Source organism: Rhinopithecus roxellana, chromosome 6, assembly GCF_007565055.1.
Source record: "Rhinopithecus roxellana isolate Shanxi Qingling chromosome 6, ASM756505v1, whole genome shotgun sequence".
Lineage (NCBI taxonomy): Eukaryota > Metazoa > Chordata > Mammalia > Primates > Cercopithecidae > Rhinopithecus > Rhinopithecus roxellana.
In genome coordinates, this window is record NC_044554.1 from 125,245,280 (window position 1) to 125,267,486 (window position 22,207).

At 38.8% G+C, this 22,207-nt stretch overlaps 2 protein-coding genes across 2 annotated transcripts in view; both read right to left on the reverse strand.

Annotated features, from left to right (window-relative positions):
* PON3 (paraoxonase 3) overlaps positions 1-6,462 on the reverse strand; it is a 30,914-nt gene extending 24,452 nt beyond the window's left edge. Inside the window, exons 1-2 of the mRNA XM_010356261.2 lie at positions 6,339-6,462; positions 4,364-4,434 (exon numbers count right to left, since the gene is read on the reverse strand). Coding sequence (XP_010354563.1) covers positions 4,364-4,434; positions 6,339-6,412 — 145 coding nt within the window. The 5' untranslated portion in view covers positions 6,413-6,462. The remainder of the gene's footprint in view (positions 1-4,363; positions 4,435-6,338) is intronic.
* An 8,405-nt stretch (positions 6,463-14,867) lies between these two features.
* The window catches only part of PON2 (paraoxonase 2), a 29,579-nt gene continuing 22,239 nt past the window's right edge, over positions 14,868-22,207 (reverse strand). Inside the window, exons 5-9 of the mRNA XM_010356262.2 lie at positions 21,612-21,738; positions 19,903-20,103; positions 16,979-17,060; positions 16,118-16,246; positions 14,868-15,494 (exon numbers count right to left, since the gene is read on the reverse strand). Of these exons, the coding sequence (XP_010354564.1) occupies positions 15,336-15,494; positions 16,118-16,246; positions 16,979-17,060; positions 19,903-20,103; positions 21,612-21,738 (698 nt within the window). The 3' untranslated portion in view covers positions 14,868-15,335. The remainder of the gene's footprint in view (positions 15,495-16,117; positions 16,247-16,978; positions 17,061-19,902; positions 20,104-21,611; positions 21,739-22,207) is intronic.

A 22,207-nucleotide genomic window follows, 5' to 3' on the forward strand; every position in this document is an offset into this window, starting at 1 on the left:
GGGCCACCTTCTCAACCTATGCAAACTTTCCTGGTTTCAGCATCTATTTTATGTATTAATATGGTCATCTGTGACTATGCCTACCATGATCTTTTTCATACTGGGCTGCACCCCTCTGTTTACTTGTTAATTTCCTACTAGATGGTCTGCTTTCTGAAGGCAAGAACTGGGTTTTATTCAGTGTTGTATCCTTACACCCAACATAATACTTGCCTTTTCACTGCAGAAGCTCTTAATAAAGCTAGCTGGTTCAAAAAAGAAATAAACACTTTTTGTTTTTTGAACTTTGTCGTGTATTGAGGTTAAACTTTGAAAAGTGGGTGATGATTTCTGAGTCGAAGATATCCTGAATTGTGTTTGGCTCCTCTTCTCTTCCAAACACGATTTTACATGTCTCCTCTGACAGCATAAACCTACTTCAATAACTCACCTAAAACAGAGTGGGCATTTTTCAGACGTGTTGTGCCTGTCTTAATTTACTTGCTCCATCGGGAGCATGGGAAAGCTGGTGCTTTGCACTCAGCAGTGGAAAAGAATTACCACACAAGATTGCACAGTGTCACCACCCCTTCTTCCCACCTACACTGTGCCTGCATGACAGGTCCCATGCATCTCAGCAACAATGGCACCTGTGGGAGCAAAAGCCTCCAGGATACCTTCCTCTGAGACTTTCCTACACACTTATTAGTCTATGCACAACTATCATTAAAACCCCACTGCTAAGTCTAAAATCAGACTTACGAATAGGTGCCTACTGCTTCTTAGTCTGTCAACCCTACTACTACTTGGCATAACTTCATTTCTTTACTCTTTTCTTCATTTCTCCAGTCATCCCCTACAGGCACTCTGATAAAGGGTCACATCAAAACATTACTATCAGTTAATTTTATTATCGTCACTTCACATCTTGGAGAGAGAACACTTCACATTCTGATAGTCACTTAAGAAAACACATGGAACCTACTATGGTGTAGAAGCATATCTTGGAGACATGGGAAGCTATAGAATGGAAAGGAGTGGAAGGGAAGGCAGGTAGGTATTAAACACACAGGCCATCTACTCGATAATCCTGCCCAGTGAAAGCCCTACTGAAGTATTCATATTTCAAGTGCAGCTTTGATTAGATGCCAAGGGCAGCCAGATAACATCCTGGTTAAAACAATCCTTGACCCTCAAAGCCTTGGAGAAAAAGATGAACGTAATACAAAAAGATCTATGAGATATGATTTCTGGAGAAAGATATATTCCATCTTTCAACTTTTCTGCCCAGAAAAAAATACTGGGGAAGAAAAACAAAATAAGAGTTTCTTCCACCAATAAAATAAACCTCAAAAATCTGGGTCTTGAAAATACAAATAAGAATTTTTCTCCAGCTTTGTTACAACCTAAAATATATATACCCTACCTAAAATCCCTCAGTAGCTTTTCATGGCTTTATAAAGCCTCTGCTCTTCAACTAGTTGTGACTTGTAAGTATTATCTTATCAGTTATCTTAATTTAAATATCTAGCCTGCTTGTTTTGATTAACCTATACCTAGTAATATTTCAGCTGTTCGCATATCAGATTTTCTGTTTTCCTGCTGTTGTAATACTTTCCTGAAGCTTCCATAATAAAAAATGTGTTGTCAGTAGATAAGAAAGGTGGTGTTACACAACAGAGAGTACAAAGGCATAGAAGGAAATGGTCTTGGCTCATAAGCTAAGCCCATCACCCCCTAGTTCCAGACCATCGGGCAAACAACTTAATTCTTCTGTATGTCAATTTCCTAATCTGCAAAGCATAGATAGGAGCATCCACTTTACAAATTGGTTATGAGGATGATGTAGATGTTTGTAAAGGACTCAACAGGCTGCTCATAGTCACCACGCCTTTGATAAAGCAGCTTTTTCAAAAGATATATATCAGTATTGTCCTACTGACGCATGACCCATCATCATTCTAACTTGTTTAGTTCACCAAATATATGCCAATAGACATGAGAAGTAACATGGCATTTTTTTCTTCTGCTCCCAGCCTGCTTCCAACTAAGTCATTTTCTTCAAAATATTTGGATAATCAGAACATTGACCTAAGACTTACAATATTAACTCTAATTTTACCTTCTCAAATCTAGTTGAGTGATACAATTCAAGAGTCAGACTAGACCTTACCAATCATCTAATCTAATTACACCTCTTAATTATTTGCAGGCTTATATATTTTGAGAGTTATTTGTATAGTGAATATGAATACTACTATACCACAAAACAGTAAACAAATGAGTAAACGTCACATTTCCTTATTTTTAAAATCAAATAAATCACTCTGATAACCCATTCTGCTAAGTTGTTGGAAAATCCAATCTGAGTCATTACTGGGTTTCTCTGTTAGGGTTATGAAATTATTTTAGGTAGGTTCTAAACCTAAGCAGACTGTTTTGGAAAGGCCATCTGGCATTCATTCTATACTATGTATCATCGAATTATTCACTGCCAGTTACTGGTCCGTTTTATTTAGACAATTCTGCTACTTCCGTGTCATACATTGACACAAGGTCTTTACCTTAGCTGGAACACAGGGTCCAGCATCCCTAAAGATACCTTGCAACCATTCCTTCTGAGGTCCTGCTTCTCTCCCAGAATGCTGTCAGCCAGTGGGGTAAGGGTCCCCATTATTCAAAGATATCCACATATTCATATCCCTTCTCCATCAGAATCCCTTGAAGGGGCTCAGGTTTTTAAAAACAATTCAAGAAAGGGAGTTTCTTCGGTTTCTTCTGCTTTCCAGCTGCTAGCACAAACCACCTCTAAGACTAGGGAGTGCAAGGTTCAGATTACTTTATTTTTTAGAAATTGAGAGGCAAAAAAGGCAGAAAACTCAAATCAAAAGGGCACTTTTTCTGTATTTTTTAATATAGCAATAAAATAGAAAATCATATCCCAAAATAAGCTCTCCCATCACCTTCTAATAAACAAGTCATAGTCCTTGGCCCTAGGGAGTCTACAATCTGATAGTGAAAGAGAGAACATTGCCAGCTATAATTTAAGGCATGTGGCAGGTGTCGTAAGTGAATCGGAGCTTCAGAGTGCAGTGAGAATTCAGCAGCTGATTTCAGTAAGCAGCGACGGAGGAATAAGTAAGTTTGGAGAGAATTTCATAAGCAAAGGTGAGAAAGTGAAAGAACATATTCTCAGAACCGGGAACACAATCTAGCCTGATTTTATTTTATTTTTCTGTTAGCAATGTCAGGAAGAATTGGAGGTGTGGAGCCCAAATAAGCAGCTGTGGCGTTAGCTAGTAGGTGAGATTAGCCCATGTTTCATGCAGAAGCATGAGGGACAAGCGGGGAACAATGGTTCCTGGATTTTGAACTGAATCTTTTGAGAATGAGGGTACCATACATAGGAAAAGTCTAGAGGCAGAGCTGGTTGTGGGTGGGAGGATGAGGTAGAAAAGGACAGAAATGTAAAATAGATTTCAGCTTAGGGAGAGTTTGAGATGGAGCTACCCTTTAACTGACTAAAAAAGAAGGGCTGCAGTTTGTAAGGTTAGGGACTGGACCGTGGATTTTTGGTGAATTTTTTTAAAAGAAGGTAGGTAGGCTGTGAGGTTCCTTCTTTTTTTTTTTTTTTAAAGACAAAGTCTCGCTCTGTCGCCAGGCTGGAGTGCAGTGGCGCGGTATCGGCTCACTGCAACCTCCGATGACTCCCTGGTTCAAGTGATTCTCCTGCCTCAGCCTTCCGAGTAGCTGGGACGACACGCACTCGCCGCCCCCATGCCGGGTTAATTGTTGTATTTTTAGTAGAGATGGGTTTTCACTATGTTGGCCAGGATGGTCTCAATCTCCTGACCTCATGATCCACCCCCCTCGGACTCCTAAGTGCTGGGATTATAGGTTTGAGCCACTGTGTCAGCCGGGTCTGAGGTTCTTGAGGGGAGGGGCTAAGTCATATTACTCTTGGTACTTGTAGATAAATTTTGAAAAAAATAACACTTGAAGCCAGGAATGACAACAAGGAAAGGGAGGGAGGAAGGAAAGAAGGAAGGAAGAAAAAAAAAGGAAGGTAACAGAGGACAAGAAGAGTGAAATATCACAGACAGGAAAGGAGAAGCATTCAGTGAGGGGAAAACCAGGGTGTGGTCAATGACATTCTTTAGGTAATGTGGAGAGATATCAGTAAGAAAATGTGCTGAGAAAAAGCCACAAAGGATGTCATTTAGGACACCCCTAAAGACCTTGCATGAGGCAGAGTGGATGGGGCAGATGTCCCACTGGGAGGGCTTAAGTAGTGACAGGTAATTAAATGAGCTGGTAGGGCTCAGTCAGGTGGATGGCGACCAAGAAGCTGTGCTGGCTCCTCTTGATACTGTCACATACATACCAAGTTCCTCAATAAGGTGGCAGTTTTCAGGTTCTACTGGCTCCACTTCTCGAGAGGCATTCATCCTTTCTCTGTAGAAGATAAAACCCAACCCTGGAAATCAAGGCACAGCTTTCAAAATGTACGTTTAAATGTGGACTTCAATCATCTTCGTGTTGGTTAACTATCTTTATCATAATTTATGAATGATATAACAAGTAAGTAGGTACCTCCTTTTATGTTTATTTACATAACGTAGACATTATATGGGTATTTTACCTATATCAGCTAACCTTACTCAGTTATTGCTGAAAAACTATAATATGATTCTACATGGAAAACATTCTGCTGCCCAAATAAAAGACACTATTTAATAGTATGAGTAATTGAACAATATCACTAATTTAAATGCACAAAATAGTCCTACTTAATTTTCTAAAGTATCGTCTGTTATAAATCTGCACTTAATCCCCTACAGTCTTGCCCTTTGAACTTCTCCTTCCAAACTGCTTTCCCAAAATTCAACAGTGTGTCCTAATAGTCAAACTCTGTCACTTTTGCTTTAATTTTTAAATTTTACGCTGACTTACTTTTCAAGTATGTAAATTCATTAAACCAACCACAATTTAAACAATTGGCCAATTTATTTTTCAATACAATTTTCTTGTTTCCAGAGTGAAATGGAATGTTTCTACATTCTTCTAATATCAGGGATAATTTAAAATTTGTATTAAAGTATATTCAGGAAGACTTGATACTTACCTTACAGTCATTTATTTAAAAAAATACCCCTTCGATCTACTTTTTTTATTATTATTACTATTATTTTATGATTCTCTATGTGGTTGCACTGGGAGCAAATGTAACAATAAAACTCTCAAACTGGAAGTATTACTAATAGGCATCAGGCACCTCAACAGATTCTAGACATAATCCTCTGAGAAAACCAGCTTCTACTAAGAGAAATACATAAACACTCAAAGACAACTGAAAGCAAGCAGAGGCTTTCGATCCACTCATGAATGTGTTTTACCACTGAAAGATTCTTCTTTCTAGCCCAGTATTGACTTTTCCTGAGACATTTCTAGGCTGGCTATCACCATTGTATCCTCCACTTCAAAAAGTCAAATGCCTACAAAATGCCAGTTACCAACTGCAGATTTCAGCTGGTTTGCTCTGCTGTCTGGCCAGTTCTTTAGGATAGGTTCCATAACTCAGTACTTCTGTGTGGTTAGCTAGACCCGGGCAATGTCTCAGTCAACCATAAAAATCCAACTGGTAGCCTGATCCTCTCCCCAGTCCAGCGTTTCCAATGGACATCCTTTTTTCCCAAGCGAAATGTTCTGTGAGCTGGGAAAGGGGTCATGATCTTCCGAAAGTAAAGCGGGGTCATAACCTTCAAAAAATAAATGGGAGCGGCCGGGCGCGGTGGCTCAAGCCTGTAATCCCAGCACTTTGGGAGGCCGAGACGGGCGGATCACGAGGTCAGGAGATCGAGACCATCCTGGCTAACACGGTGAAACCCCGTCTCTACTAAAAATCCAAAAAAAAAAAAAAAAAAAAAAAAAAAAAAAAAAAAAAAAAACTAGCCGGGCGAGGTGGCAGGCGCCTGTAGTCCCAGCTACTCGGGAGGCTGAGGCAGGAGAATGGCGTAAACCCGGGAGGCGGAGCTTGCAGTGAGCTGAGATCCGGCCACTGCACTCCAGTCCCGGCGACAGAGCGACACTCCGCCTCAAAAAAATAAATAAATAAATAAACAAAATAAATAAATAAATAAATAAATGGGAGTAATTCGGCTCCGCAGTCTTTGGAAACGCAAGTAGCTCACTTTCCCCATAAGCGAGTCTCAAGGGGCAGTTTGCTGGGTGCGATGGAGGAGTGAGGTTCCAAAGCTGCTCTTTCCTACCCGCTAGGAAGGGGGCGCCAGGCAGCCCCTGACCTCACTTGGAAGAGGAGAGAAAGAGAGTCGAGGACGCCCTGTCAAGATGCTACTCACCTAAACGCCAGGAACATCTCCCCGACTAAGGACAGGCCGACCCCCAGCAGGACCAGCGCCACGAGCTTCCCCATGGTCTCGGGTGCCCAGAGGCGACGCGCAGCGCGGAGAGCTCCCGGAGGCGCGGCGGGCGGTTCCTGCCTCGCCTACGGATTGGGGCCCATTCGGCCCCGCCCGCCCGCGCCTCCCACTCTGGTGAGCTGCCCAGGTGCGGCAGCAGGGCGCCGACGAGTCCCGCCCAGCCCCGCCGCCCGGGTTCAAGGCCAGCTTCACGTGCACGAGTCCTTGTTTTTTGGGCGAAGGTCAAGGCTCAACGGAGAGGAAGCCAGGACCGAGTTGTGGAGGGAGTTTGCTCCTAAAACCCGCTAAATCCTACCTCAGTTCCTCAGACGGCCTGAGAGGGAAACCGGAGGCGCCGGGAAGGGGGAGCTACAGTTCAGGACTGGAACTCTGGACCTCTGCAAGGCAAGATGTGAGGTGACGCTGAATTGCTCCCAAGACACGGGAAGGGCGAAGGTAATCGAAGCGAAGAGCTTTAACTCATCTTCTCCAAGATTTGGGGCACGAGAACCTGTCTCCTGACCTTCGTGCCCTACCTCGGAGTGTGCTGCCCAGACGGACTTGTGAATATCTGTGTCTGCCCCCATAGTTAACCGGGAGAAGGAAACAGCAGGAGAAAAGAAGGAAAAGACACAGGAAACGGGAAGAGGAGCAGAGGCGATGAAGGGGAAGGTCGTTTCCTTGGCAGGGTAGGACCTCTTTCTTCTAGGTCTTGAGTTCCTGCCAGGCAAGAAATGCTCTTTCCCCTCTCCTGATGAAGACCAGGTTGGAGGGGGAGGAACTGAAGATGGGGGAAGACAAGGAGCATTTCCGGCAAAGTAGCATCTTCAAGCATGATCTATTTTTATTTACGGACAGAAAGAAACATTAGTTCTGTTGGATTCCACTGAGTAAACTCTTTGTTGAGAGAGCAAGATTTGCCCATCCTGGGGGTATTAAAAAAAGAAAAGATGGTCCCTGACCTACGGGATACATGATTCTACTGTGAATACATAATTACAGGATGAATAATGAAGCCCACCACTTATGCAGTACTGACTGTGTGCTTTGCCTGTGCTGACACCTTTACCTATGTTAACACATTTAATTATCAACACAATCTCTGGGGTGTGGGTAGCCTTACCCCAATTTTACAGGTGAAACCTGCAGCACAGAGTGCTTATGTGGCTTGCTGTAGGTCACACAGCTGTCAAGCAGCAGACTCCAAAATCTGGGCCCTTTAACTGAGCTGCCTCTACCATGCTGCCTGTAGAAAAGCTATGGAAGAAGGGTTATATTAAAAGGACAGTGTAACGTCTTGAATTGTATAGATAAGAGTTCTAGTTAAGATGACTAATGTTAAAAGAGTGCAAGCAGAGGAGGAATCGAAGTTAGGAAGGCACACAGAGCTGAGGGGCCTGGGGTGTGGTGTAGACATGCATGCAGGGTTTGGGAGTCAGGCTGCCTGAGTTTGGATCCAGCTTAGATAAGGTACTCAGCTTTATTAAGCTACAGATTCCTCTTCTATAAAAGGGCGTCCACCTCACAGGTAGCTTAAAATTAAATGTGATAATGAGTGTCAAGTGCTCTGCACTGTGCTTGCTACGTTTTATGAAGTCAGGAAAGATTAACCACTAATTAATTCTGAACTTTGCTTGAGATTGTAGGCTCCTGTGGGAAGGACTCCATCCCATTGATGGCTGGGTTTTCCTGTGCCATTCATAGAACTTTGTGCTTAATAATGGCTCAATAGATATGATTAGATGGATGGATATAAAATATGGACTTGGGAGAAAGAAAAATTAGAAGAATAAAAATAAATGGAGTGGATAATGAAATAATAATAGTCACATTATTATTTCACTCAGCATTTGCATGCCTTGTCACATTACTTCTTATTAACCTTACCTTCAAAGAAGTAAAGTGAATTGCTTGCTGCAAGTTTGATGGGACTAAAAAGAAGGAAAGTGAGGCCTAGAGAGGTAAAGTAATAATTCACTTAAGGTTACATAACTAAGAAGTGTCAATGCCTCCATATGGACTCAGATCAGGTGACTCTAGAGCTCATGTTCCTTATCACTGTGTTTGCAGCATAGCATGAAGACAGGGGTAAAGAAAGAAGCAGATTCTTGGGCAATTGATTGAAGTTCTGTGTTAGCTATAAGTTGTTTAAAAACTCTTCACTTTAAGCAGAGGAGTCTGTGTGTGTATGTGTGTGTGTACATTAACTTTAAACCCTAGAGGTGGTTAGTTTTTATTTGAATATCATAATCAGTAATTCAAATCCCCAGCATGGTAAATTAGCATTAAAGAATTCCAAACTTTGGAGGCCACTGTATCAAGTGTCACCATCTAAATCTGCTCTTAGCAATAGGCCAAACTGACTTGGTCAAGAGGCCACAGGTACATCAGTATTGTAAAAGGGGTTTGTTGACTTTCAAAGAGCAGGACAGATAAATTCAAAAGGCCTCAATTCAAGATCGAATTCCATTTGTAGTTGGCTCTTTAATCTTTTGAAATCACCCATCACCACCTCTGGACCCTTCTTTCCTTACATGTATAGTGGGGCTTTCAAAGAGCTAATGTAGACCAAATTCAATGCTATACGTTTAAACAGTAACACAATACTGTATGTAGATCTAGGGAGTCCAACACCACTGATAATCAAAATGCCATTAAGGGGGATGCAGAATATACATGTGGTATAATCCTAAGGTATAAAATTAGGGGAATTACATATTATACACATATATGTGTGTGTGTATGTATATATATGTATATATATAAACAATCTAGACATAAACTGAAGAGTAGTTACTTTGAGAGCAGAAGACTGGGGTCATGGAGAGTGGGAAGGTCAGTGAGTATGGAAGGAGACTTTGCTTTTACTGTATGACCCTCTGTGATGTTTAAAACTTTCAAACTGTATATCTTGATCATGTTTACAATCGCTACATTTTTAATTTAAAAAGATTGTTTGTATCAGTGAATCTTGCCGAGAAAAAGAGGTGGTGATAGAAAAGAAGAGCAACAAATCAAAAGAGATTACGATTATATCGCAATAAAGCTGTTTTTTAAAAAGAGGATATGGATTTTAGAACATTAGGAAACATCGTCCTAAGCCATAGAAACCACTGTTTAAAACCTGGGTACAACTACATGTCATTAATGTGTCTTGTGCTGCTCAGGAGAGAGAAAAGCTAGAGGACCAGAGATTTGTATTATTTTAAGAAGTGACTTCTATTAGTTAGAAAATTTATTATTTTAAATTTGTACTTATTTATTAAATATTTAGGTATCTGTGAATTTAAATAAAATTCTTAATTTCATTCTGAAGACGCACTTGATAATGAAGTCAGGTAGTGAAAGTCTGATACCTTGTTTGGTGACTTCCTGCAACCCACCATGGGGAAGGTGCCCCTAATCAGGACTTCAGGTGCAGCCTCTGGTGTGCTAGGAGTCATCTGAGCTGAGTGTATTTAGCAGGAGGAGCACCAGGGTACCAGCAGGCTCACATTTCACTATATAAGCACCAAGTGAATGAGGGGATCCTTGAGGGGCACACTTTGCCAGGAAGGTTCTTTCCAGATTTATCTTCCACTTTAAGTGTCTTCAGAGGATTTTTCATCAATATCTGGTAGCCCCTCAGTGACTCGACTTTGGAACACACCTCAAGGTAGATTCAGCATATTACATTACTTGATTGAACATGAACTTGTCAGATTGTATGACCAGGAGAAGGAGTTAATTAAGTGGACACAGGGTGGTGAGGTTCACAGAAAGAGGTCAGGGCATCGGCAAGTAGGGGAATTAGAACAGAAATAGTCCAGTACAGATAGAGCAGCGGTTCTCAAACTTCAGCAGGCCTAAGAATCACCTGGAGGGCTCCTTAAAAGAGAGATTGCTGAGTCCTAGACCCAGAGTATCAGATTTGTTAGATTTAGGGTGGGGCTTGAGAATTTGCATGTCTAACAAGTTTGCAGGTGATGCTGATGCTGCTGGTCCAGGGACCATGCTTTCAGAATCACTGAGCTTAAATGATTGGGAGGAAGATGGTGAGAATTGAATCTGGAGAGGAAGGGAGATTGTAGGCCAAGTTAAGAAACTTGAATTATATTCTAAGGGGCATTGGGAAGCCACTGGAAGTAACATGTTTTGGCAGGTGTTTTAGAAACATTGCTCCACAATGATGACAGTGGATTATGAAGCAGGTGGAGCACTTACCTTTCCTGGAGGCTGGGAGATAATTGGAGGCCTTTCTGGGTGAGATATGTGAGGGTGACTGGAGAAGGTGAGGGGATTGTTTCTCAAAGTTCTTGTAATTGTATGGTTTTGAGAAATGTTTAGGTGGAGGGACTGGCAGTTGGTTGGATATGAGCAAAGGGGTGGTGAGGGAGAGGGAGAAATGAAGAAAGGTGTCTAGGCTTGGAGAATCTGTTAAAGAGGGCTGTTTTTATGGATATGGGGGCCAAGAAACAGAAGTAATATTAATAGAAAATCAGGGAGTTCATTTTTCAAAAAAAATTTAGAGACATGGCCTCATTCTGCCGCCCAGGCTTGAGTGCAGTGGTATGATCATGGCTCACTGCAGCCTCTACTTCCCAGGCTCATGTGATCCTCCCACCTCAGCCTCTCATGTAGCTGGGACTACAGCAAGTGCCACCATATATCTTATATATAATGCTGTAGTAATATTTTTTAAGTTTTTTTTTTTTTTTACATGGAGATGGGGGTCTTGCTATGTTGCCTGGGCTGGTCATGAACTCCTGGGTTCAAGTGACCCTCCTGCCTCAGTCTCCCAAAATGCTGGGATTACAAGTGTGATCCACTGTGGCCAGCTTCAGAGAGTCCATTCAAAGTTGTGGTTTCCATTTTATATTATAGGAGAAGTCTGGAGAGTTTTCTAAAGTGGAGTGACAAAAGTCATGTTTATCCTAATCATCATTTTCAGGCCTTGAATCAATTCATGTAATAAATGTATTTTTTACATTAGCCCTTTCTTAAGAAAGGTCTGAATAATGTCTTCTGCACTCAATACTACCTGTGATGGGAGAACCAGGTTCCATGATTTTAAAAGTTTGAAAATATCTGTATTGCTTTCTCTTCTAATGGAAAACATCCTTTCCTGGTGTTTTCAATCCCTATGAAGAATTGCATAATGGATGACTTAGTTATGAACTGGAAAAATAATTCCCTCCTTTACACATGAAGAACTCCTAGAAATTCATAGAACAAGGCCAACACCCTTGAAGGAAAAAAAAAAAAAAATCACACACAAAAAATACAGATCTCCTTAAATATCTCAAAGTGTACCTAAACTCATAAAAAGAGAATGAAAATTAAAATACACTAGAAGAAAAGTGCTGAAAAGCAGGCGCAGAAAGCTAAGAGAGAATGCTACTGGGATTCTCCCACCCAGCTCCTTCTCTCACACCCAGAAATCCTTCCCTGGAAAGCAGCGTGAGTAATGAAAACTACAAGTAGTCACAGAAAGGCAGAAGTGGCTGGTGTGGTGGTGGGTTACTTTTAAGCTGTTACTTTTTCATTGCTTTGCTGAGAAGAGTAGATACTCACTAGCCTAGGTTGGCTGTGACTCCAAGATAGGATTCAAACTGAGCAAATCAAAGTCCAGAGAAAATAATCAGCTTTATATGAGTTGCAATTAAGGATTAATCCATATGCAACATGAAAAAAATACTGTATTATAGCTTATATTTAATCTTTCTTACTGCTTGTATTAAGTATTCATGTTCACATTTCATTGTTATAAAAGAGCTGAGGTTTTGTAAAAAGTAAAAAACAATTATTGTCACTAAACAGAATCTTGGAGTAAAAATAATGAACACATACTCACACCTGTAAGACCTATATTCACCTCATGGTGTCATATCCCAATCACAGTTTCACTTGTTTTCAATTGTTCAGCTCAGTATAAGATCAGAGAGAGGGCACCATAAATAAGTGCACAATATACTAAGAGCTTGATAGAATTCCTCATGGTCCAGAGAAGTGAGAAATCAGAGATTCTTTTTTTTTTTTTTTTTTTTTTCTAAGATAAATAATACGTGTGCTTTTTAAAAAAATTTTTTGTTTTTGTTTTTGAGACAGAGTTTCGCTCTTGTTGCCCAGACTGGAGTGCAGTGGTGCTATCTTGGCTCACCGCAACCTACCTCTGCCTCCCAGGTTCAACGGATTCTCCTGCCTCAGCCTCCCGAGTAGCTGGGATTACAGGCATGCACCACCACGCCCGGCTAATTTTTGTATTTTTAGTAGAGATGGGGTTTCTCCATGTTGGTCAGGCCAGTCTCGAGCTCCTGACCTCAGGTGATCTGCCCACCTCAGCCTCCCAAAGTGCTGGGATTACAGGCGTGAGCCACCGTGGCTGGCCATACATGTGCTTATTAACTTACATATACTTTTGTCCAAATAAAAATTTTTAAATACTTGCATGCTTTATTCAAAATACACTGTGAGCACATGTCTATGCTAATATTCTGTAGTATCATTCGAAGTGGCTATATTTCTTAATAGAGGTGCCCTGATTTTGCTTTTAAAAATAAATATCCTCTGCAGAACACACTGTCAAGAGAATGAGAAGACAAGCAACAGACTGGGAGAAAATATTTGCAAAAGACATACCTAACAAAAGATTATTATTCAAAATATTCAAAGCACTCTTAAAACTTAATAAGAAAACAACAACAAAAAAGATTTTAAAATGGGCCAATGGTACAAACAGGCACCTTATCAGAGAAGACATACAGATAGCAAACAAGCATAATAATGTTCAACATTATATGTCATCAGGGAATTGCAAATCAAAATGAGATACCACTTCATAACAGTATAATCTAAAACACTGACAACACCAAATGCTGGCCAGGATGTGGAATAACAGGAACTCTCATTCACTGCTTGGTGCAAATGCAAAACACTGTAGTAACTTGGAATGGTTTGGCAGTTTCTTTCAAAATTAAACAACTTCTACCATATGATCCAGCAAATTGTACTCCCCAGTATTTTTTGAGGGGGTAGTGCAAGAGTACAGGTCTAGAGTTGTTACCTGGGTATACTGCATGATGCTGAGGTTTGGGATATGGATGGTCCTGTCACCCGTGATGAACATAGTACCCAATAGTTTTTCAGTCCATAGCCTCATTCTCCCTCCTGTCTAGTGGTCCCCAGTGTCTGTTTTTCCCATCTTTGTCTATGTGCATTCTATGTTTAGCTCCCACTTAAAAGTGAGGACATGCAATATTTGGTTTTATGTTCTTGCATTAATTTGCTTAGGATGACCTCCAGCTGCATCCATGTTGCTGCAAAGGACATGGTTTTATTCTAAAATTTGTAATAAATGCAATAGAAACCAACTTTGTTTTATGCCTACTGTATTCCAGTACTTTTTATAAATGTAGCTTTTTAGATAATCATTGATATAATCTCATAAAATCTAAAACATCTATTTCTTCATTTGGATCCCTAGGTCTGCAATATTTAATCTTGCTATATTCATCTGTGACTTAGCATTTTCCCATGGATAATGTAAACAAAAAAGAAAATTATTTTAGCATGAAATAAATCCAATACAATATGTAACAAACTATGTAAATATATAAATAACAACACAGGCCAAATTTAAGACTACTACTGAAATTTACATTTAAAAGCCATTAAATGATTCATCTAAAAGCAGAACTCAAACTGATATCTACAAAACATGAAGAAACTGTGTACATTAGGAAAAAGTGAGTAACAAAATACTAGTTCGTTCTATGGCAGTAGTATCATGTAGTGGTTAGTGGTACGGGCTCTGACATCAGAAATAGACTGAACATCTGTGAAATGTTAACAGTGATATAATATCAATACTTATGGCTGCAATTAGGATTAAATAAGATAACAAAGTAATACTTTCAGTGCATTGTTTGGCATATTGTAATTAACTGACAAATATTTTCATGATAATGATAGGGAAAAAGTATGAGAAATGAAGTACTTTGATAAATTACAATGGAAAGAAACACATGAAAGTCTCTCTCTAGCGCTTATGATGATTTTATAGGAGGTACAGTGAGCAGAAAAACTCTCCTTCTGTGAGCTGGGCATACAGCCCTGATCCTAGCATCGCTGCTGCTTAACCACGTGGTCACGGACAACTGACTTCATCTCTCCTGACTTTAGTTCACAGTTCTGTTCAATGAGGAGGTGGCATGACCTTCCTGTCCAAACCCTTATTTCCTCTTTGTATCTAAAGTGGACTCCCATTAAGGAAGACAGCTGATGGAAGCCTCCTTAGGAACTGGGAATTTCAGTTGCAATGTGTCATTGATTTTTGTTGTTGTTGTTATGTCAAATTAAGAGTCCATTCACTTTCAGCTTTCCACAACAGAAATTAATATGGCCATGCCTGACTATCCAAACTCCATAAGGAAGCAGCTGCTTTCCCATTTCTCCTAGGCATATGCCTTGAGAATTAAACACAGACAAAACTGGGATTTTTAGTCTTTAATATAACTCCAACTTTTTAATGGTAAACAAAGATGTAAGTACAAAACATCAGAATACGTTATTATCAGTAGTTCTACACAGCCACAGTGGTCACAGTGCCAAAATTGAGGTCACTCACATTTTAAGGAAATATAATTCACTCTATTTCAGTGGAATCCATGTTCTGGCAGTTGGAATACAAAGGTGAGGCTTATTTTGTGCAAAATGTATTCACTTTATTCGAAAGCAGCTTTCTTTTCTCTCCCTTGCTTGGCATTTTAAAGAACCTGTTCATTTTTCTTTTTTGTTAAAAGTGCTCTAAGAACTAAAAGGGCCATTCCTTACTGGAATAAAATTAACTACACATGCCATACATTTCTGGGTCAATGTTGCTGGTTAAATTCCCTCAGAATTAGCAATTCATAGAAAATTAATTGTTAAGTTATTGCACTTTCATGCCAAAAGTACAATTTAGAGTTCACAATACAAGGCTCTGTGGTATAAAGTGCCTATGAGCAACTTCCCATCATACACTGAGGCTACAGAACTTCCTTGGAGAACAGAACCATTGTTGGCATAAACTGTAGTCACCGTAGGCTTCTCAGATAGAATGTTCTGGATGCGGAGAACCTATTCAGGGGATACAAAGTATTAATATAAGACCACCGTACGTGCATGTCACTCAATCACCAATAAGCCCTGTTTTCCACAATGACACACTGATTAAGGGGACATGCTGTTGAAAATAGCAGTTACCAATTTTTTAATGTTTAAATTAAAGTACTTTCTCCAGTCTTCAAAGAAAGTACTTTCTTAAACCATCTAGTTACTCCATGCCAACACAGGATTTAGTGTTATTATAGCAATTCAGCTTTAATAGAAATACTTTCATACTAATATGCCTACTTTTTCACACTACTTCAACATGAACAACTATCACGTCATGTGGTGAGCTGACAATAAATCAGATATTTTAAAAATTGTCAGTATACCACCCAAGAAGGGCACATGTCTTTATAAAAATGCCTTTTGACTAGTTTCCACCATAATTTAATACATCAAAAGATTACCTTTCTTAAAGTATTTGAACAATGTAACATTGTCAATTATTGGCTTAAAGCAATTACAAAACCACGACGTAAGTTTATTATTGCTTTAAAATAACTGAACAAATCATCCCTGTGACAATTTATTGTATTATTAGTTCAAAAGGACTTGAATAATTAAGGTTGAAAAACCAAAAATATAAAAACCTCTGATGAGGGAGGATTGTTCGGGTCATACACGAAGAGCTTCTGGCCATTAGGATGACAGCCTACCCAAATGTCCCCCGAGGAAGGATCAATAGATAAATTATCCACCAGTGTATCCAGCTCAAGTACCTTCCAAATGAGAAATTGTCAATATCTAAATGACATGAGAAACTTGATTAAATAATTTAGAGGTAACCTTCCTGCCTCTATACATGTGAGGAAATTACACATCGCCCTGCTTCCACCCTCTAACACCAATATTGCTTAAAAGGAACTTATTAAAAACTGGTTTTGAGTTGCTTCTTCCCTGAAATTAAGAAAGTTAGGGTGATAATCAGTCTCTCTAAAAATCTCTCTTAAAAACTGAACTCCTTTTCCCTTAAAAGATGCACAATGATCGGTTAGCTCAAGGAACTCTATCAAAGCAAGATAGGAAATTCTTACCCTAAAATATGTGTTGTTGAGTAGGAAGAAAATAATAATGGTGTGGAACCCAATTTCTACCTTCATTTATTATTGAAAGAACTGACATTGTGCATAAATCTTCATTTGAGAATGCATCTATTAGAGTTTTCAATTGTGAAAATTCTTATTGGAATTCTTCCACTGCCATCAATACTTCACGGAATGGGCCCTAAATCTGACGCAAATATCACTCTCAACCTGCTGCCGCATGTAATCATGGTCAGTCCTTGTGATCCCTGGAAACAGGAGCTTTCTCTAGTTGTAGGGAGTATTTAAAAACCCAGAATAGCTACACTGGCATCCATATTTTGTTCTACATGTGGTACTCGTATAGAAAAACCATGTCATTGCAAAGCACAACAGATTACTGTCTATAGGTAAAAATAAATATTTTACCTTCAATTGAGTTAAATTCATATTAGGGTGTTTTTCCAAAACATGAATTTCATGAGCCAATATGTCAGCAACATAGATATACCTTTGCAGAAAGGACACACTGGTTAGAGCTCCATGCCAATATAAAGCTTCATTAATACAGTATGAAAGAATAAGTCTTAATAACCTGCCAAAAAGTTAATCAATCCTGTGCCCCCAAGGAATGCTTGATAAAGGTCAATTTTTATTTAAAAAGTAAGCTTTCAGAATCAATTCAGTGGTGCTACAACAATCTGAAATTATTAAACTGTTTTTCAAAAAGCTTCTAAGGAAAAATAATATAGAACATCATTTTGAATATGAAGTCCATATTTGCCACTGAAATGACAATAAAACAAACGCTTGGCTTCACAAGAAAAGCTTTTACATTCCACAATATAATTTGACACTTCTAAATATCATGTACATATAGAAATATATGGTAAAGAACATCTTGTTAAAATGGTGATTATTCCTTAATATTCAATAAAATATTTATTAATACATAGAGAATTTTAAGAGTAAGAGATAAGTATCAATTCAGAATAATCTGTCTACATCAAAGGTGAGTGAATTAATGGACTATTTTGAGGTAATTTTATTCACTGAATTAACTGTTTCATGGCACCTGTTCTATTGAGCAATTATCATCTGTAAAAAGCCATGAACTCAAGTGTTGTAGCAGATATAAACATGAAGAAGACACAGCCTCTCTCCTAGAAAGTTTATAGTATGTTGGAACAATCTCACTGGTTTGTACACATTAAACACCTAATAAGCATGAGAAATAGTTCAGGTCTAGAAATAGCTAATTTCTGAGGACACAGAAAGGCTCACCAAGGAAGGGGCATCTGCAGTGGCTATGTAAGGAGAGATGAGATTTGAGGAGATGAGGATGGAGGAGGCACTTTGCAGGCAGAAGCAAGCACAAGAGCAGAATCACAGGAGCAACAAGATGAAGGAATGTTTAAAACAATGAGTTATTTGTCTAAAGCATAGAAAGCATGGAAACAGTAAAAAGGGAGGTTGGAGCTGGCCTATTAAAGTTCAACCCTTTACTCTGCCTTGATGTGAAAAGCAATTGGATTCCACTGAAATCTTAGAATAATAAAGTGACAACAAATGGTCAGTTCTGTTCCACAATTCCTGAGCATTTGCTTTGTGCCTGGCACTGTGCTGGCATGAGGAGTCAAAGGTGAGGAAGACAGAGTTCCTCCTTTGGGGAGCCCTTCAAGGCTAATAGACATAGAAAGACAAAATTGGCAAGAGTGCAAAAAATCCAAGTAGACAGAAAACAAATTGGAAGAAAGTCTCATATGCTAGTCAGAGAAGATAAGAACCTAAATTAGGCAGGTCTCACTCAAAGGGAAAGGAGTTTGGGGATAGAGGAAGGAGGCACAGGTAGAACCAACAGGACCTGCCTACAGGCTGGATAGGAATGGTGAAAAAGTAGTAAAAGCTGAATCTCCCTTTTCATTATTGTTATTTTTTTGTTAGATTGGGTGACTGGAAAGTTTGACTCTCATAATGGAAATATAAGAGTGAAAAACAGACTTGGCTGCAGAGGTTGGATCAGGTCAGTTAGAGACAATTTAAATTAAATGATTCCACATTCTTTTTCTATAGTCAACAAGAAAGGAGGAGAAACTGGATCACAAAAATAAGGGCATTTAGTTGTCAAGGAGTGCCAAATTTATTTTATGTTGTATTTGTAGTAGTTTAAATTTTTCAGTGTGCTGAGGCAGTAGATAAGAAAGCTAATAAAGAATTTAATATCTTCTCTTATAGGTTGTGGTTGCGCATATAAAAATAATGAGATAATTTTGGAGGACAATTTGGCAATATCTATTAAAGTTAACATTTAAAAGAATCACACTGTTTGAGCAAATCATTCTATTTCTAGGGGTCTGTTCTACAGAAAAGTAGCTCATAGAACCATTTAGCCAGTGCCTTTGGTGGGATTTGAATGCAGGCCTGTATGAGTCAAAAATCTGCAAGTTTAAACATTATGTTATAATACTCTCTTAGGGCTGGGTGCAGTGGCTTATGCCTGTAATCCCAGCACTTTGGGAGGCTGAGGTGGGCAGATCACCTGAGGTCGGAGGTTCGAGACTAGGAGACTAGCCTGACCAACATGGAGAAACCCCATCTCTACTAAAAATACAAAATTATCCAGGCATGGTGGTGCATGCCTGTAATCCCAGCTACTCAGGAGGCTGAGGCAGGAGGATCGCTTGAACCCAGGAGGTGGAGGTTGCGGTGAGCCGAGATCACGCCATTGCACTCTAGCCTGGGCGATGGAGTGAGACTCCATCTCTAAAAAAAGAAAACCCTCTCTTAGGGACTTTTTCTTTAAAAAAAAAAAAATACCTGTTTAAACTTCCATGGTACATAAGAAGTATAAAATTTTTTTATGTAGAACTCCACACCCCCATACACATACCCATCAATAGAGAATTGGTTAAATTAAGATCATCCTTATAATGGAATAATATATAGCCAATAAAAGTAATAACACATTTATTTGAAAGGAAATGCCTGATACTTCAATATGTATGCATTAGTATGATCACACTTTAAAATGTATATTTATAAAATTAAATTTGACAATGATGTATTCCAAACTTTATATATTATATGTAAGTATACATATATTATTGTATTATATAGTATACTTACATATATGGTATTAAATTTGCATATAAATAATGTGACTAAGTATATATTATATGTAAATATATATATAACATATACATAATTACATATATAGTGTATCTACATATTATATGTATAATATACCATAAATGTCAAGAAAACTATTTTCACATTGACAAAGAAAGCAAGGTAAAGAATTTGGCCAGCACCACAACTGAAGAAAAATGAGGATATTCTATAAGGGGCCATACTTATTATCAGGTGAAATATTGATTCCATTTGCTGAATCAAATCCTTCTGCTACCACTTTAACTTCATTGGGACTGTAGTAAACAACATTTGCCCAGTTTAAGTTCAAGTATGTTTCTAAATATTTTAAGAAAGGATCAGAGAAGTAGTGGTCATTTGTGGCATAGAAATGTGCCGGTCCAACAGCTGTGATGTCATTCACACTGAAAAAGAAAAATAGCATGTGAGAGGAAATAAAAGGCCTGTTAGTCTCCATATTAAATATTAAGTACTCATATGATTTACACAACATGTGCTTTAAATTTTTGGTAAGAGGAAAAGATGAGCTGAAATCACATGAATATATTCATATACAATATACTATAATATTGTCGCCAGAGAACAATTTTGTATGGTACCAGGTAATCTGAACACAGGTCATTTAGCAATTATGGCAGGATTACTATAAAAGAAGAGGGCACTTAGTGCCATTAAGGCATGTTTTTTGACAGCAAGAAATGTAGAGTTTACCAATTACACGTAAGGACAGAGATGTCCACAGTACAGAGCTGGAGACAGCCTGATTGGCTGGTGAGCTGGTTAAGCAGTCAGTAACATTTACCTAGCTTCCATTCACTTAGTTCCTGGATTTTTCTAATTTCCTTTGCTTAGTTATTAGTCAAACTAAGGTTGACTGTTCAATTTCTACCTGCCTCACAAAGTTGACATGCCAAGAATGAATAGGCACTCAATAAACACCTGCAGAGAGATGGATGATGAAATTGCCATAGTACAATGCTTCAGGTGAGAGATTTATATGCTAAAAACAATTTCATTTTTAAGACCAGTTAGGCGAGGGTTTTATTAAATTTAAATTCCAATTACTCTATGCAAAAATTTCTGAAAGAGCTGCTTTATTCTTTGCTAAATGAAAAATACAGAGCTATGGGGAAAGTAAGTCTCCTTTTTCTGAAAGAGCACCATAATGCTTGGATGGTATTTATGCTCCTATTTTTTTTTATCAAGTGCATTTTGGGAAGGAATGATTGGAAGTTATATGCTTATGCCCTAGATAGGCATAGATAGGCCCTAGATAGGCCTATCGAGTTTAAAGTAAAAGAAGCCGTAGGCTAATACACACTGAACTGGGAGTACGGGTACACATGATTCTCTTTTAGCCACATTTTCAACCAGCTTTATGTTCTTGAAGTGTAATGACCCACTCTCAACTTGAGTGGCTCTAATTCTATGGGATTACTAGCATGCAACCACCACTAACCCTATGAAAGCAATTGGTATAAAGTCCCATGCAAAGCATACAAACCCAATAAAAAAGAGGCCACTCTTCCTTGGCAAGACACTCATCTGCTTGATAAGTCATCTAAGATGGAGGGTGACAGCAGGAAAAAATGTTAGGGTTTGCCTTCTACCCTCAAGATGGGCCTAAAGAGTATCACCCTGTAGTCAGGCACTTCATCATTTCTCAAAGGAGTCCACATAGAACAGTGAATAGTATAATGAGTGACATCAACTTTCATATGCCGTGCTCGCCCTGGTTTATAAGGAAACTATATACACACACATATATAAATAAAGAAATATAAGCTCTTTAGCTCTTACATATTAGCTAATATATACACTGGCACTTATAAAAGATGACAGGACAACCCACCATGGGGACTGTTTGAAAATGCTGGGAATAAATTAGAGAAGGAACAAAATGAGAAAGTACCTCGGAAGAAGCTCATGTTTGACTGTTTTCAGATGCAACAGAGAATTTTCTGCTTCTTCAAATTTAAAAATTTCCACTGTATTCTTGAATTCTGGGTGGTTTACAACAAAGAGATAAACTGTGTCATCTAAAGAATTGAAAGAACAGAGTTAATTTACAAGACATAACCACGGGACCTCTGGGCAGACACTGACATTTAAATACCACAGGCAAGGAAAGGTTGAATGTATAAGCTGTTGGACGACCTAACAGATCATTCTCTGTCTTTCCTATTGCTGTTTGTCTGGTGTTATTTCTGATCATTGGTTCCCTGACCTTTAAGAAAGTGTTTCCTACTCCATATACAGAATTCATGCATAATCTGTTTCTAGTTTAATTCAAAAATGCAGTTCTTTTTTAAATGCAATGATCATAGATATATGAAAAGATGATGACATATAAACATTCTTTCAGATGTTACCTGTTAGAAATTTCAAAAGGTAGCATAACTTACTGCCAGCTGAAGAGGCAAATGAACAACTTCTTTGCAATGAAGAATACAGAAATCATTCATGAGTTAATTGTTCTTCTCTTCCTATAAATATGATTCGAATCTA